Source organism: Penicillium longicatenatum (assembly GCF_028827895.1).
Source record: "Penicillium longicatenatum strain IBT 33135 chromosome Unknown contig_7_segment0_segment0, whole genome shotgun sequence".
Lineage (NCBI taxonomy): Eukaryota > Fungi > Ascomycota > Eurotiomycetes > Eurotiales > Aspergillaceae > Penicillium > Penicillium longicatenatum.
In genome coordinates this window covers 3444366-3461029 of record NW_026643124.1, presented here as the reverse complement: position 1 = coordinate 3461029, position 16664 = coordinate 3444366, and the positions used below count along the sequence as shown (strand labels likewise).

The 16664-nt window shown below is 49.4% G+C and overlaps 8 protein-coding genes across 8 annotated transcripts; 5 read left to right on the top strand and 3 right to left on the bottom strand.

Moving 5' to 3' along the window:
• Positions 1–362: 362 nt before the first annotated feature.
• Positions 363–1951, top strand: N7484_011544 (NAD(P)/FAD-dependent oxidoreductase; the record flags this gene model as incomplete). The annotated part of the gene is made up of 2 exons (XM_057121931.1): positions 363–989; positions 1046–1951. The coding sequence occupies 2 exons, from the start codon at positions 363–365 to the stop codon at positions 1949–1951; spliced, it is 1533 nt and encodes a 510-aa protein (XP_056967685.1).
• A 370-nt stretch (positions 1952–2321) lies between these two features.
• N7484_011543 (putative MFS transporter) lies at positions 2322–4390 on the bottom strand (the record flags this gene model as incomplete). Its single annotated transcript, XM_057121930.1, has 8 exons — positions 2322–2567; positions 2650–2754; positions 2821–3528; positions 3581–3652; positions 3706–3997; positions 4055–4125; positions 4183–4259; positions 4315–4390. The coding sequence occupies 8 exons, from the start codon at positions 4388–4390 to the stop codon at positions 2322–2324; spliced, it is 1647 nt and encodes a 548-aa protein (XP_056967684.1).
• A 598-nt stretch (positions 4391–4988) lies between these two features.
• N7484_011542 (GNAT family N-acetyltransferase) lies at positions 4989–5918 on the top strand (the record flags this gene model as incomplete). Its single annotated transcript, XM_057121929.1, has 3 exons — positions 4989–5034; positions 5092–5408; positions 5595–5918. 3 exons carry the CDS (start codon positions 4989–4991, stop codon positions 5916–5918), a joined length of 687 nt encoding a protein of 228 aa, XP_056967683.1.
• Positions 5919–6010: 92 nt separating this feature from the next.
• On the bottom strand, positions 6011–7581 carry N7484_011541 (Zn(II)2Cys6 transcription factor; the record flags this gene model as incomplete). The annotated part of the gene is made up of 3 exons (XM_057121928.1): positions 6011–6790; positions 6855–7117; positions 7167–7581. 3 exons carry the CDS (start codon positions 7579–7581, stop codon positions 6011–6013), a joined length of 1458 nt encoding a protein of 485 aa, XP_056967682.1.
• Positions 7582–7780: 199 nt separating this feature from the next.
• N7484_011540 (uncharacterized protein) lies at positions 7781–9485 on the top strand (the record flags this gene model as incomplete). The annotated part of the gene is made up of 2 exons (XM_057121927.1): positions 7781–7971; positions 8027–9485. The coding sequence occupies 2 exons, from the start codon at positions 7781–7783 to the stop codon at positions 9483–9485; spliced, it is 1650 nt and encodes a 549-aa protein (XP_056967681.1).
• A 331-nt stretch (positions 9486–9816) lies between these two features.
• triA (uncharacterized protein) lies at positions 9817–12270 on the bottom strand (the record flags this gene model as incomplete). The annotated part of the gene is made up of 3 exons (XM_057121926.1): positions 9817–9987; positions 10055–10504; positions 10564–12270. The coding sequence occupies 3 exons, from the start codon at positions 12268–12270 to the stop codon at positions 9817–9819; spliced, it is 2328 nt and encodes a 775-aa protein (XP_056967680.1).
• Positions 12271–13424: 1154 nt separating this feature from the next.
• Positions 13425–14203, top strand: N7484_011538 (alpha/beta fold hydrolase; the record flags this gene model as incomplete). The annotated part of the gene is made up of 3 exons (XM_057121925.1): positions 13425–13510; positions 13611–13887; positions 13940–14203. 3 exons carry the CDS (start codon positions 13425–13427, stop codon positions 14201–14203), a joined length of 627 nt encoding a protein of 208 aa, XP_056967679.1.
• Positions 14204–14763: 560 nt separating this feature from the next.
• On the top strand, positions 14764–16407 carry N7484_011537 (acyltransferase family protein; the record flags this gene model as incomplete). Its single annotated transcript, XM_057121924.1, has 1 exon — positions 14764–16407. The coding sequence occupies one exon, from the start codon at positions 14764–14766 to the stop codon at positions 16405–16407; it is 1644 nt and encodes a 547-aa protein (XP_056967678.1).
• Positions 16408–16664: the final 257 nt, after the last annotated feature.

Genomic DNA, 16664 nt, shown 5'->3' with positions numbered 1-16664 from the left:
GCGAAATTGATCTGCCCATACTTTCTCAGCTCAATCCCTGCTTTTATAGTTGCTGGACCTGCTTCTTTGGTCTGTATCAACCCTAATAGATGAAAGTGGGGATACATCCCCGCACGAGTCCAATGGGGTAGGTGGACGCACCTTATCAATAACCTTGGGAAACGGCTCACGCGCAAAAGGTCATGAGAGTCAGAAATGAAGTGTGGTAAGGCTAGACGCGCTCAAATAGGGAAGTCCAAGTCAATACCGGTGATTCGTGGTCATTCGCCATCCTGATAGTGTATTTTAAGCCCTTTCTTCTACTCCAGTAACTTCATTCCCCCCAATCTTGCACCAAAAGCATCACTTCCAATTAAATCAAAATGCCTTTTGCCCAGTTTCTTCTTGAAGACCCTTCAATTTCAGTATCAGACCGACAACAGGCTATCAATCGTATCTATTCGGATCCCGGTATTCCCCATGATACCACAACCTCTTCCTTTTGGACGCAGACGCCGCACCCGCAGTTCGCGCAGCGATCCATGCAGCCCCTCGCTTCAAGTGCCGATGTTGTGATCATTGGCTCGGGGATAACAGGTGCTTCTATCGCGCGTACGCTTCTCCAAAATCGGGTCAGATCTGCATCGTCGACCTCTCATCCCGCAGTCGTCATTCTTGAAGCTCGGGACATCTGCAGTGGAGCTACTGGCCGGAATGGCGGCCACATCCTCGAGACTGCAGATGATTATGCCGAGCTAGCGGATGAGTATGGGGAAGAAGTTGCACGCAAGACAATGCGTTTCCGGTTATCGCATTTGCGTGAGATGCTGGGTGTTGCGAAAGAATTCGGTCTCATGGAGGAGACTCAGGCGCGTAAGGTGCAGTTTCTGAGCGCTTTCTTTGGAGATCAGCCGTGGAAGGATGCTTTGGAGCGACTACAACGGTTCAAAGAGGGCATGCCAGAGGAATCGGCAGAATGGGTCTCATATGACCGAGAATCGATGCCGGAGGTTAGTTTTCTTCAATGTAGTCTGCATCTCGAACCTACTGACTCATGCAATGACAGGAGTTTAAGCTCACGAACGCAACGGGTGTTGTTGCAGGCCCTGCGGGTGCCTTGTGGCCTTATAAGTTCGTCACAGGTATACTGGCTAGACTTCTCGCAGACTATCCGGAGGAATTCCAAGTCAACGACCATACAGCGGTCACATCGGTTGAGACCGACTCATCTTCGACCTACAAGTACCAAGTCCAGACAAATCGGGGAATCATCTCAGCTCGCCATGTCATCCATTGCACAAACTCTCACGTTAGTCACTTAGTACCTGCTCTACGTGGCCGCGTCTTTCCCGTGCGAGGGCAGATGTCCGCGCAAACACCGGGCGACAAGTTCCCATGCCAAGCATATGAGCACTCCTGGCTCTTTAATTACCATCGGGGCTTTGACTATCTAACCCAACTTCCCGGAGGACAGATGATGTTCGGCGGAGGATTTGGTCAAGGGGAATTAGGTGGGATTGCAGATCTGGGAATAGCTAGAGATGATGAGTTGTCCGTGTACATTGATATCCACCTCTCTGGAGCATTAAGTGCAGTCTTTGGCCGAGAGTCCTGGGGCCGGGTACAAGGGGACCCGGTGCAGTCAATGTGGACGGGTAACATGGCATTCAGTACAGACGGTTTCCCGTGGGTGGGACAGTTGCCGGCCTCGGTGACACGTCAGTCATTCCCGGATGAGGGGGTTGGAGCCGAGTGGGTGTGCGCTGCATTCGGCGGGGAGGGCATGGTGCAATGTTGGCTTTGTGGAAAAGCTTTGGCTACCATGTTGCTCCTCCAGGATGGGGTGTTGGACCCTGCCGTTGATGCAGATCTGTCTTGGATTCCAGCACAAATGCTTGTTTCTGAGAAACGCCTGGCTGCTGCTGAGCTACCGAGGTCTGTGGCTGGTTCCCAACGCCAAGCGCATCTGTAGGGGATGTGGTGGGATTTGGTTCGACAACGTTTATGTTGGACGCCTGGATCTTGCTAGTGGTGTCAACCAGGCATCTATATTCTAGATAGAGGGTACACTATCAAGGGCTAGAGTCTCTGTGTGATAGCGGGCCGGAGATCCGGAATGTTATATCTGAGTCTTTCCTATATATCCTTGCATGATGATTAAATTAAACAGAGCTTGTTTTTAAGTCTCATACAATTCAAAGAATCCCAGTCCATGTTCGTATGAAATCACAGCCTCATGTTGTCCTACATAAACTGAACTTCGGCCCAACAGATATCTGCGCCTACCCTATAAAGCAACTCTTGCGTTCACACCGCGAACTCCCCCGGGGACACTAGATCTGTCAATGCCTAACGCTTCCCTGCTTTTCCATCACTCGGTAGTACCGTGCAGCTGACGCACGTCGAGCATCCTTGCCCCAGAATATCATCGGAATCATCAGGGCGGAAACTGCAAGAGAGATAAACCCGCAAGCGATAAACATATTCTGGATCCCGTCCTCCGTAATCCAAGGGGAAATAGCAAACGGGATGCCGATACTAACTACATTGCGCACAAACGCAATTCCAGTAAAAGCATCACCAGTGATCTAGATGGCACAAAATAATTAGCCACTCGGTCTTGGAGTAAAAGCCAGCAGAGCAGCAAAGTAGTTCACCCAGCAGGCATACCTCACGATAACTATCGATAACCAATGTTAAGGCAGCATCACTAATACCGCCCAGTCCAAAGCCAAAGAAAACTCCAGCGATACTAGGATAAATCCAATGCATTCCCTGGGTGTGAAGCAAATTAGTCTAAGATGAAATATGCACTGGCAGGGTGTGTAGGTGAGAACCTACCCTAGCAATGGTAGCGCCAAACATGATCAAACCACCTGTCATGAACACAGCAGGTATAGGCAGAATATACAGACGCATCTCTGGCTCAAAATAGCCCTTGTTTCTGCGAGAAAAGTACAGAATCGACCAATCACCCAAAACACCACCGTAGATCGAACCGATAAGATTCCCAATGAATGGACCAACACTCATAAAGCCAATTTGCTCGGAGGTGAACAAGTATGGCGGGAGTGGGAATGTGAGTGATAGAACGCTAGATACTATCGTAAGGAATGCGACACCGGCGGCATATTGTAAGGCGGTATACATGACAGCTGGGAAGCAAAACAACGCGTAGATAGGTCGGTAGTAGTATGGCCAGATCGATTCCTGGGTTGGAGTGGCGAGAGCAAGCCGTTTGCGCCATGTATTCATTGGAATAGTGGAGTCTATTTCGTGATGCAACGTGCTTGGCTCAACGTCTTGCGTAGGCTTCGTCTCAGTTTGAGATGTCTCCTTTGGATCACTGTCATCGGATTTGTGAGTGTTGTCGCTCGTTTCTGGCCCAGACTGCGGCTGGCCCGTGATCACTGGGACATATTTTGTCTCTTCGTATACGAAAATGAAAAGAATTAGAAAAATTACGTTGAAAATTCCCATGGTGCGGTAGGACCAACGCCATCCTTGGTTGGTTGCTTGAGTGCCGGCAGCCATGGGGGACAGGAAAGACTAGACGGCCAGTCAGTAGAAGTCTTCCACAGTTGATCCTGGGGTAACGCACGCCAATCATCACCATGGTCATATACAGACCATTCATTCGGCCTCGATGGTGTACAAAAAAGAGATCTGCAATCTGTGCGACGTAAGCCAAGAATTCAGTCACCAATGTTCCAGTTTGGCACCCACTGTGATCTCAACAATTGCTTCATTGGTTGCACCAGCCAACCCTTGCAGTAAATTAGAGACGTAAAGATCGGTCAAGGTCGTCAGCTCAGCCGACCAAAAAGAGGTGGCTACCATGAGCATGGTTGATATAATGTATATGGGGCGACGGCCGTATTTCTTCGCCAGGGGGATAAATAGATAACATCCCATGGCCAAGCCGACAAAGTTTACGGACATCGCCCTATTAAGCTCGGTATAGGTAGTGTGGAGATCGACGACCATTTGCTGCCAGAAGATAGCTTGCACAGAGAGTCTAATTGATCACATTAGCTGGCGTGACATTTAGACATTTATGATGGTAGTGCCTTACGCGGTAAAAATTACGACGGTCATGCCGAGGACGATGGTGAAGTTGACGGTTTTGCGCGCGGTGCTCCAGTTCTTTATGGCGATATCAGTTTTTAGAAATCAATTGACCTCAATTGAGGATAGACATACCAATGGCTCGTTGGGGTCACTGGTAGGAATTGGATCCAGCATCACGACCCGCTGGTTGTGGAGACCATACTCATCCTCTATGAAAAGCGTCAATGACGATTGTATATCTGGGGATACTTCGCACCACCGTACCCCGAATCAACAAAAAGGTCCCAGGAGGGACATCATTTCGCTCCGTAGAAGAGGACACTTCAATTGTATCTGCCATGTTGTAATTGGAACTCTGATTGTGCCAGGCGTGGAGGGAAAAGAGGGGTCAGAGGATGCTTTTAACCATATCCTTCCAAGCAGACGCTGAACACTGTGATACACATGATGAACGCTACTTCTGCGCCACTCAAACAGAACGCATTGAACTTCACGATAAGCGAAAGGCGCGCGTGGTTTTCCGGGGGAAATGCGGAGAAAGAACACGTTCTGATTTGCCACATCTCAATCTAGGGCTGCAGGCGTCAGCCTTCCCGAATCGGTCTAGAGTACTCTGATAACATTCGCCAAGAACACAACGCTTGGACAAATGCTATCTTATTGCACGGGCCTTTTTGTCTCTATTCTCCACACCGTGATTATCCTAGCCAGAAAGAGTAGGTGGACACACCGGGGAAATAAGTAACTACAATGCTCATCGAAACAATACTCCACCATGAACCTTGAATTCGCGTGAAGTTCCAACAATCGGCTAACTACATAGATGGATCTTCACGTGCTCTGCCGCTTCTTATCAATTCCCAATAGCCACCTCGAAAGCAATCTTGATCCTGCATTGTTTGGAAATTCGGTTATCGAAGCTCGAGCTAAAACATACCATGTCCAAGTCGATCCCAAAAGTCGATTTGCGTCAAGTTCGAAATGGTCTAAGCTTCCCTCATCAAGGTATCGGCGCTCATTAAACTAACACGTTCTTCGCAGAAACATCAATTGCAGCTGCCATTCGCACAGTGAATGCTGCATTCTCATCCGATCCGCTGATCCAGTGGTTACGGCCCAATGCAACGCCATGGGCTCAACCAGACAAGTCAGTATGGAAATGGCAGTATCGACGTATCCAGTCGGTGATGGCTCACGGCAGGGTGCTTCACTCGGCCAGCGTCGATGAGATGGCGCTGAAGTTCCCGCGGAAGCAAAAAGAATCTACTGTGTCTGTCGAGACCGATGTTACGCTGGTAAAGGAGGCACAATCTTCAATAACAACTGGACCATCCGGTGGTGAAGATGCAGGTGCTGTGGTCTTTTTGTTTCCACCCAAGCAGCAGCTAAGCTGGTCTTTATCACGACTGTGGCTGGTGTGGAAGTTGTTTCTTCTCGAAATCCTGAAGCCGGCGTGTGATAAAGGTTGCAAGGAACCGGCAAGTATAGAAACTGTTCACGTCAATCATTCGTAGACTTCAAGGCTGATCCCAGTATTTATCTAGCGAGTCGATCAGCTTGTCACAGCCAACAAGAAGGGGTTGGAGAGCGCACAAGCTCAGTACTCAAAGAATTCGATGTGGTATCTCGAAGTCATTGCCGTGCATCCTTCGTTACAAGCGCGGGGTATTGGAGGAGGTGTGATGAATTCTATTTTGGAACATGTTGAAAACCAGCCGATATACCTAGAGTGTACTCGCCAGGAGAATATTGGGTTCTACGAGAGCTTTGGGTTTCAGGTGGTTGATGAAGTTGAACTCGTGGATGAGGAACAGAACCTGAAGTTATGGGCTATGGTTCGTCCTGGGAAAGCATCTTGTCCAGAATAAAGAGGTCTCTACATAAGCATCTCGGCAACTGGGAACGTTGGAAATTAATATTCTCATTCAGTGCTTGAGTTCTGTCACAATAAAAGACCAAATCATAGCAATCCCATTTCCACTCCCCGTGCCCTCGCTAAATTATCAATACTAAGGATCGGATCATTCTTCTGCCACATCTCTTGTAGTAAATCATATAGGATCTCATCTTGTCGTGTACCAAGCATGCATTTCCGAATCATAACCTGAAATTGTGGATTTTGGCACAAAACCGAAACCTCCAGCCCAGCAACAACAATAGGAAATTGAATGGCATTTTTAATGAAAGATTCCTCAGCTGGACGCTCATCGCACGCTAGTCGAAGTGCATCAAGATTTGCTAGAATCCTAGTTACAAGGATAGTCGCATCAGCAGGACACGCGCTGGGCTGACGCCATGCTGAGAAGCTCCGCATGTCTCGCGATTGCCGTTCTTCCGCTCGTGCATGCCGACGTAGAGTCAGGATCCCAGCTAAGCGATAGGCTTCCCATAAATAGCAGTGAAGGAAACCTCCCGGTTCGCCTGGCCAGTCCCAGAAACTCTGTTCTGTCGTATCGATGCAGATACCGGCAAAAAGGTCTACCAGGGTTCGGGGTAAGCCACTCACGGGCTCAACTCCTTCTCTGGGCGTAGCGGGCTGGCAGTAGCGGCGCCAGATCCCGATACAGGGGGTCTGACGACCAACTGAGAAAAAGGGCAGGTCCATTACTCCCATTACCTCCACTAGGTGGGTACGGAATGGAGTCTGTGCGGCTGTGCGGTGTCTATCGGCTAGACCGTTGGTTTGAAGAATGTTGTGCATTCCTTCTAGATGGATAGTCCAGGGTAGACCATGCATCAGCTGTTTCGAGTAGAGAGTCAGAACTATATGTGTAAAGACGAAAACAGAATTTGAGGTGACGTACGCCAATGCTACACAGCAGAAGCCCGGCTGTCAGGGTCCCATCTGATAAAATGGTGCTTCGGGCCAGTTCAGATCGGAATTCCCTGAGTGCTGCGTCGAAGTATTCAAAGAATAGAGGGGATTGATTGGAGGATAGAGAAAGTTGAAAGGCCAAACAAATTGTGTACAAGGCATTGGATTCTCGACAAAGTTGAGGTAGTCGAGGTTGCAACATCCCTTCTTGGGCGGTGGTAGAATGCAGTACGTTAATACCACCATTTAGAACTTGAACATTTAGTCTTCCGAGGTTCCACAGTTCATCTCGAGAACTTACATTCACTAAACAAGGCCTCGTCTTGCTTAGACCTCTCTAAGCGAAGCGAAAGCGGTTGCTCGGGATTAGGTATCATGGCGTAATCATCTTTTGGAGACTCATCGAGACTCGAACACGAATTCCCAGGGCTGGTCAATTGGCCAGTATCAGTAGGCGATGAGTCTAACTTCTTTCTTTCTCTGTTCAGATCTCTTTGGCGGCCTTTCGGCCTCGATGGAACACTCTCCTTCAGCGGCTTATCTGCCCCCGTGAATTGACCACGGGAGGCAATTCCACTTCCCCAGCGCAATCGCACCTCATAGCCTTCACAGTCAAGCCCCCGTTGCGTGCAATTCTGACATGTCGGGCGTGCCTTATCGCAGGCCCTGCGACGACGCTTGCATGTCCAGCATCCCTGAGATGAGCGGGTCGACATTCCGAATGTGGGAGGTCAATAAAGGAATAAGGTCAGATGCAAGCCGCTTCATTATGTACAGCAAATGCGGGGAAGTTGAAGTGGAGCCGCTGCTGATAACGGGTCGGACTGCCTATTCGAGCGATGACAAGCCGAGACTATATTTGGGAGTCAGTATATAATATGCAGATAAACGAATCTTAGATGGATAGCAGCTCGGATGTCTTTTCAGGTACCGATTGGAGTTTGTAAAGCCACCATCCCTGGTCTAGGGACAGTGGACGGGTTGGAGTATGCCAATGGCGTACAGCAATTCTGTGGTATTCCTTACGCGCATCTCTCCAAGCGCTGGTCACGGTCGACACTGAGAACAACTTGGGAGAGAGATCATCACGATGGAACAAGATTGGGGTAAGTCCATCTCTTGATCGTACAGTATCAAGCTACAGTGCTAACATTTGACTAGCAACGATTGTCCAAGCCCCATTGTCGATGGAGATGATTCCGATGACCTGGTACCTGTTCCGCCGGCAGCGCACTTCTCTCATCCCCGATCCGTAGACGAACAGTCTGCTCTCGTAATGAACATTGTGATTCCGCATTCATTCAAGGCAGACGGCGAAGACGTTCCGGTATTCGTCTACGTCCATGGCGGATCCTTATTGTATGGGGGCGCAAATCTCCCAATTTTCGACGCGGTGAACCTAGTTTCCCAAAGCATCGCCATTGGTTTGCCAATCATCTGCATTAACTTTAACTATCGTGTCGGTATTGGTGGTTTCCTGGCCGGGAAAGCCATCGCTACCGAACTCGAGAGCGACGGATATGCTGGCAGCGGGAATTTTGGCTTCACGGACCAACAAGTCGCTTTTGACTGGGTGCAGCAATACATCAAATTCCTTGGAGGTGATCCACAGAATGTGACTGCCGTTGGTGAGTCTGCTGGTGGCATCTCAATCAGCAACCAATTGCTCGCAGCGAGCCCGCCAGTGTTTCGTCGGGCTATATGCATGTCTGGCCTATCTTCCGCCATTCCGGCATGGACGATAGAGCAACATGATTGCTTGTTCGAGGCTGTTTGTCATTATTTTGATATTAATCCTTCTGCACCGAGCGCCTTGGATCAGCTTCGTGCGATTCCGCAACAGGAGCTTGCAAATGCAACCCCGGCTATTCAAGGTGTTCCCTCGGGCACGGGAAATCCATGCCTAGACGGGTGGTTTTATCGCTCTGGTGTCAACCCTCTAGGGGTAAATGCCCCACCATCATGGCTGAAAGGGTATATGTTCGGCGATACCTATCATGAGGGTGTCATATTTCACTTGAACCTACTCGAGGACGACTACCATTCTGTCCGCCGGGTACTTCAAGCTCATATCAGCGATGAGGCTCGTACAGATCAGATTTTGGAAGCGTATGGTATCACCGCTGATTCTCCGCAAGAAGAGTTTCTCACTCGCGTGGAGCACATGTGCGGTGATGCTATTTTCAAGATCCCCAATTATGTACTTGCTCAGACAGCGAAAGAGTCGTCGTTTCTCTATCACTTTGATCAGCGGTCACGTCTTCAAAATGCTTTTGAAGGCACGGCGTATCATGCACACGAGCTGCTATATCTTTTTATGAACTTGGAAAATGAGTTCAATGAAGAGGAAAAGCAAATGGCTCGTGAATTTTCTTCTGCTTGGATTCGATTCGCAAATGGACTTGCACCATGGAATGTGGAGAGCGAGGACCGTGAATGGATGGTTTGGGGACCAGCTAGCAAGGTGGAGTTGAAGAACGAGACTCAGGATCAAGAGACACGTGATTATAAACGCATAAATATGGTATTGCTGTTGGATGAAGGAAGACTTTGTGAAAAATGGCTGGCTGGAGTGGATGCGTTGGTCAATCGGCGATGGAAGCTATTTGGTGAAGCCTAAGCAGACCCTCTTAAGATAGCCACGTAGAATATGTAGCGGTAAATACCCTGAGATGATATAGGAACAACCACAGCACCGTTTGCAAGACAAGGTTACATTAGCCAGGATATCTCCCAATGGGTCTATGAGTTTACTAGGAATCCAACTTTTTCATCCGAACATCTTGAAGAAATGCCGTTTGAAACCACTATTTTCTCTCTATTGACGCATGTACCTTTTGACCCCGGAAATGCAAACCATATCGGCACGAGAAATATAAGAGAGTAAAGAAAGAGCATCGAGGAACCCCGAATAAGTCCAGAATACATGTTACAAAATATAAAACAGTTCATCAAGGTGGCACCGCTCGTGCCAGCACGCGAATATTATCCACAAACCCTTTGACCAGCTCCTCGTATTGATTCGATGGGTCTCCGTTCATTGCAAGTTGACCTTGTCGGCGGATTTCGGCAGCGGACACTTCGACTTCGAGCTCGTGTTCGAATTCGTTTTTCGTCGGAGGCTATTGAAAGGTCAGAAGACGGAAGATGGTAACACAGAGATTGGAGGATGGGTAGCAGTGGACTCACCTCAGCTTTGGCTACTTGAGTCAAGTCAACTTGATAGGCCAAGTGTCGGTAGCTCATGCGGTCCTTGTTTCGCTCGCCACGGCCTCCTTTGGACATGTCCACTAGGGGCAGGTTGCGATGATCACCTTCATACTCCATTTCTAGGTTCACGCTCACGCGCCAGTCGACGGTCGTGCGTGGGCTACACACATCAATATCGGCGACACGGCATTTGACGATCTTTGCAAGCACTTCACCAGTTCGCTGGTCTGTTGTCACGCGGACCTTTGGTTTGTGACGAGGGTTTAGGTTCTGGCGAATGACTGGAGGTAAATCGGCGGGAGACACTTCGTAAAAGGTATCGCGCTCCTTTTTGTGTGCGTAGGAAATTGGGACACGATTTGGGTTGTTACCGGGCATGGAAGCCTTGACTGCCTCGTTCAGGAAGTTGTTCATGGCACGATGTTGTTCCTGTAGAGATATCTTGGTAAGAATTATTCCTTGAGTTGTTAAGATCAAAGCGGACTTACAACGGTCATGCTGCTTTCAAATGATGTGCGGAATCGTGGAATATCTCGGTTGACGACAGTTTCAGTGAGAATCGGTAAATTCAGCCTTTCTCCCCTATCCATGTCCATGACATGGCCCAGTTTCGCTTCTATTTCGATGATTGCGCCCTGCCCAGCGGCTGCGGAGCCTGCTGGTCCAGCACCCACGTCGTTCCTCATCACCACATGTTGAAACAGGAAATCGCAGAGAAGCTTCGTAACCTCTTCGTGGGGAATGAATCCGGTTATTGATGGCTCCCACGGACCCAAAATTCCAACCGGCTTAGTGCTGGCATTGGTGCTCGACACGGGTGCTGGTGTTGGAGTCGGTGCCGGAGCTGCAGCCGGGGTGGGAGGACCGTTGGCGCTTTGTGACACTGCAACTGGTGTTCGAACGGAGGTAGGAGTGACGGCCGCAACTGCAGGTCCGGTTGCAGATGAAGCCCGACGGCTGAGCTGTCGCTCTTCATGTAGCTGCCTGGCGTGTTTCGGAATAGGGGGCTGAGGATTTGGGATCATCGGGGGTCTGCCTTTAGTGCGTGCGCTCCGCTGAGCATAAATTGGAGGCTCGTTGTATCGCCTCCTTTTTCTCTTTGGCGGCTGGCTTGATATACGCTGACTTGGCTCATGGTCAATCTCCATCTTGAAATGAGAACCGCTTCGCGAGGCCGATGGGGAGCTGTTTATCTGCGTATGGTTTGTCGCAACAGGTGAGGCGCGTGAATCTGGCCCCGGTCCGGAATGAAATGGCGCTGTAGGACTATCGTTCCACTTATCCTCAGACGGGCGACGTGGACCAGCCCCGGCGGAATCAGAGTTTGCTGCAGTGCTATTTTGCCGAGAAAATTCAGGGCTTGCAATCTCTGATGACTCTTGCTTTCCACCAGTGGAAGGGAACGGAGGTGCGTGATCGATCGGTCGGGAATGGGGAGAAAATTGACGTTGTCTTGATGGCGATGGCACTTGTGTTGGATCTCGTGCCTGACGATCGTGAGCAGCCCGGGGACTGGACAGAGGATTTCGTGGAGAATCGCGACCAGAAGATTTTGGTCGGGCAGATGGTGATTGACGCGATATAAAGGCGGGTGGAGGCCCTAAGGGAGTTCCCGGTACCGACTGATGGGCGGAGGGAGAGAATTGATGCGATGGATGAGGCTGGGGGACGGAAGGCGGACTGTCTCGGGTGATGGGGCGCGGGTTGGCCATAACACTATGAAGGGAATGGGAACGCTGCTGAGCAAAATATGATGCCGGCTCAGTGTGTTGGACCCCTGCGCTCATGGGCTGTGGTGTATACGGCGAGGCCAAGGGGCCCGCGGGGTGTTGGGGATGCGAATTGTACGCCGCTGCACCGTATGGGTCAGGCGCCCCGGAACCGTAGGGAGTGGAGACATGTGTAGGGCTTTGTGTTCTTTGGGATTGTACTGCTGTATTAATTGGAGGGGGTCCCGCGTTGAACTGCTGGTATGGTGATTGGGTAGGCCCGTAGGGCGAGGATTGTTCGGGCGAGGCATGAGGTGGATGTTGCAATGGAGGCTGCGGGGGACGTGCTGGATACTCTGAATAGGCCGATTGAGCGCGCTGTTTCTGAGATGGATCGGAGGCAGGACTGGACGACTGGTTGGGTGGCAGCGCTTTGGCTTTGGATGCGCCGCCGGCATCAGTGTTCATGATGGTGCGCAAATCCATGACGCTGGCATTCGGGGGCGTGCGACCACGACGACCCAAGAGGGATTATCGAATAGCGTGCGCGAAGGGTCGCGACATCCAGACGAGGACAGGAGGAGTCGCGAAGGTGGAGGGTGGGAGGGCTCAATGAAACAGGACAAAGAAGAAGGGAGAGAAGTTCTCGCCCCGAATCGCGCGAATTAGGGAGCTTGGAGGATCATCGCCGCTTCGGGGAAGTTCACTGAGAATGAAACCACAGGCTTATTATATTGTAGATTGTAGATTCAGGGTTATATCAAAGTTTCATTTTCAATCCATCAATTTGGAGGGTCTTCATATGTTGGTTTTTTTTTCGTGTCGGAGCTCTTCCACGATAAAAAGCCGAGCTATAGTATAGCTACAGCTCAATCTATTAGTGTGTAGAAAGATATCCAATCTACCGATAGAAACCACTCATACTCTCCGAGATGCCACCTGGACAGCATTTCCTGTGTAGCATTCAATGTGTCTCGGATCCCTATCGCTCATCCTTTGATTTACTATGACTTGACAGGATGAGTATACAGTGCTGAGGCAGAAGCTTCGCAAAAGGCCACAAATCACCAAAGTCATGTGATTATGAGTAATCACAGGATCAGGCATTAAGGCATGTGACACTCGAAGTATACAAAGCAACCAGAGTTCATGAACCTTGGACACACAACATCAACCCATCTGCCAAGTACATGACCAGTGCACACTATTTCAGTCATTTGTGATTATGAATCAAACAGTATCGGGTAAGGCTGCGGTCATTTGTGTCTATCCGACCCGGAACATTCGGTCAATTTCAAACCCCGGGACCGACGTACGTACAAATACAATGGTATCAACCACTAGGGATATAAAAGGACAGAAATGGCCCATCATGTATTTTCTTGCTTCACAGTAAATAAGAGTATGAACAATGAAGATTACCAGCAAATTCGTCACTTCGGCCGATGGGACCCATATTTGGGCCGAAGAAACGGGGGATCATACGAAACCCGCTATAGTCTTCCTGCCTGGGTTTGGCTTTTCTTCAATGGCTTTTGAGAAGCAATTTGGCAATCTATCCCTACAAGAATATCATCTGGTACAGTATATCACAGCTGGAGTTCACGTCCACTGAGAGATTGACTCTAATCAGGTCCAATATGACTGCCGTGGCCAAGCTCGTAGCGACCAGCCCACGACAGCTGACGCATATACTTCAAAGCGTATGGCAGAAGACTTTCAAGCAGTATGTGAGGAATTTAATCTGAGAAGGCCAGTCTTAGCTGGATGGTAAGCATGTTCATGGGGATAATTCTAAATGAAGGACATGCTGATGTCATGCACAGGAGCTTTGGCGGGACCATTTCAACTGATGTCTGCGAGCATCTTGGAGCAAGCTATTTGTCTGGAATTATCTATCTGGATGCCATTCCCTACGTCTCTGCCTTTCAGGAAGTCGGCACCAGTTTCATGGGACCGACCATCCAGACATTAGTCAACCCAGAAGCTAGTGCAACAGAACTTGCAGAAGCCATAGTCTTCCTGGTAGACTCTTGCGTCGCTGACGGATATGAGATCTCCACTGAAAAGAGATGGCTTTGGCGTGGTGTCATCCTCTCCCAAGTATACTTTGATTCACCACTTATACTTCATGGTCGCTAATCAGCCTCGGCAGGACCCTCGTGTACGTCCCCTCCTTCTAGGTAAACAACAGAACACGGGCAATTTTCTCGCAGCGGGAGCCAAGCTACCCATCTGCTTTATTCATGGTGCAAAGGATAAACACTTGGATGTGCACAAGATCGAGAAATTCGTTAGAGAACAATTGGGCGAGGTCGAATTCCATGCACTCAATGAAGCCGGTCATATGGCCTTCTATGAGTGTCCCGAAAAGACAAACCGGCTGATCCTGGATTTCATGCGTCGTACATCAGCATAGTTTGAGGTTCTAGATTCGAATATTCCTTCAAAGGTTGAACCATTTAGTGTATCTAGCACTCCAGTTGAGAATGCTAAGGTAGTATTTGAGTAATATTATGGCGCACACGTAGAAACGGCCGAACACGGGTGGACTGTAACCCTTAAAAGGAAGGTGATCGACATCTCGTGTTGAACCATATGGGTTCCTGACACTTTTGACTTCTGTGACTCGCAGTTTTCTTCAGTCGTGTAGCTAATTTTCATTGTCTTTTATCATTGTATTTCTTTGAGTTGTCTAAGTTAGGTTCGATGACAAGTGGAGAAGGTGAGACAAGGCATTGCAACACCCGCTGACGTACTTCGGCTCGCGTTCTGCCGATGTGGACACCGCAACGTTAGCTTCTCCATCTCGAAGACCCTCTCGCTGGACGAGCTCTTTCATCCTCCTCACTTCGTCATCTGCAGTCTATGGCATCTCCGTGTCCGCTTTCGATGATCATTTCGACATAACATCCCCATTTGCGCGCCACGTGGCACGAGACATGCTCCTCTGAGGAAATGCGCAAACCCTCGACAACTATGGCATCCCACCTCGAAAACCGCGAAAACCGCATCCCAACAACGGCCGACATACCCCTAGAAGACCTCGAGGCCTCCAGAACTAGCAACTTCGATCAATCCTCCCGTTGGAATGGGTTTTCCCAGTTTCACCCGGCAAACATACTAGCCAATTCACATTCGACAAGGTCACAAGAGGACTGGCTGGCCAGTACGGAAGAAACATTCTTCAGATTAACCATTGTCCTCACACCCAGCTTCCTGCAGAAGTATGTGGGGGTTCAACCGGAACAGCCCGCGAAATTGCACGCGATCGCTGCACTCGACGGGTTGCGAGGCTGGGCCTGTCTGCTAGTCTTCAACTTCCACTTTCTCTTCGCCTATACATGGAAAGTTGCGGTCGGATGGGGATTTGCAGGCGAGAACTGGGGAATTCACCAATTACCCTTTTTCCACCTTCTCATCTCTGGGCATATCATGGTGGCCATTTTCTTTGTGATCTCGGGCTATGTCCTTTCTTACAAACCTTTAAAGACCATTCGGTCTCGATCGTTCGACCAGACCTTCACTGTGCTTGCGTCTTCAACTTTCAGACGTGCATTGCGCCTTTACATCCCATCTATCATTGGTCTCGCCTGTGTCTTTATTGCCGTCCGACTTGGTGTCTACAACTATTCCTGGGGAGTGATCAAGGAAGGCCGCACCATTGTCGGCACGAATGAGCAGCACCCACCAGTCTACAAATCTCTCTACAAGCAGTCTTGGGACTGGTATTACACGGTGGCACACTTAATGAACCCGTTTGATTGGTCTCTTTATTACAATAATTACAACCCCCACCTCTGGACCATTCCGGTTGAGTTCCGCTGCTCGCTCGTTCTCTTCCTCACAACCCTAGCAACCTCGCGCCTAGTTTCTCCCGTGCGCATGGCCCTCGTCGCGACTCTAACTTGGTTCTGTATGCGCTACGGCCGATGGGACGTTGTCCTATTTTTGGTGGGCATGCAAATGGCCGAAATCGATCAGATCAACGGAACATGGGAGCGGTCACCTTCAGCAATAATAGATGACAATCTCCACATACGCTTCCCATCTCGGGGCAAAATATTGACCACTATCTCTCGCCGGCGCTTGTGGATCGGAATTTTCGTGATCGGCCTTTACATCGGTTCGTGTCCTAATCTCGGATTCAAATGGACGCCCGGCTACAGATGGCTCTGGGACATCACTCCATGGACCTACGGAGAGCCTCATCGGTTCCCGCAAACAATCGGTGCGGGCCTGATCGTTTTCAGCATCAACCACTCACCCGATATCCAAAAGCTCTTCACCAACCCCCTCTCCCAGTATCTGGGCAAGATCTCCTACGCGTTCTACATTGTCCATGGACCCATTCTCCATTCGCTGGGATACTCGATTATGCCAAACATCTGGGAAATCACCGGCAAAGAAACAAATTTCCAGTATTGTTTCGGTTTCTTGATTGGTTGGCTGGTTTGTCTACCTGTCTCCATCTGGGCAGGTGATGTATTCTGGCGCGTCGTTGATGTTCCTAGCGTGAAATTTGCGCGGTGGCTTGAGGATCAGCTCATAGCCAAGGGTGTTTCTTCAACTGCAACCCCGAGTCTAATGACTCCAAGAGCACAAACCCCACGGACACAGTAATTTCATTATTATTACATAGAAGCTTTGCTGTTTTCTATTCTCATGTTCGACTACTCGCTGGTCGAGTAAGCGCGAATACCATATCCTTCTTGGCAATATATCGCTATATTATTAGACCTTCATGACAAATCTTCATAACTTGAACTATGTCCGCAGAACAAACACTACAGCTACTTCTCGACGCAGCATAACAAGTTCCCACCCTCAGGTATAGCTAATAGATGAAGAGACAGAATTTTTGCTTTGCTCCCTAAAAT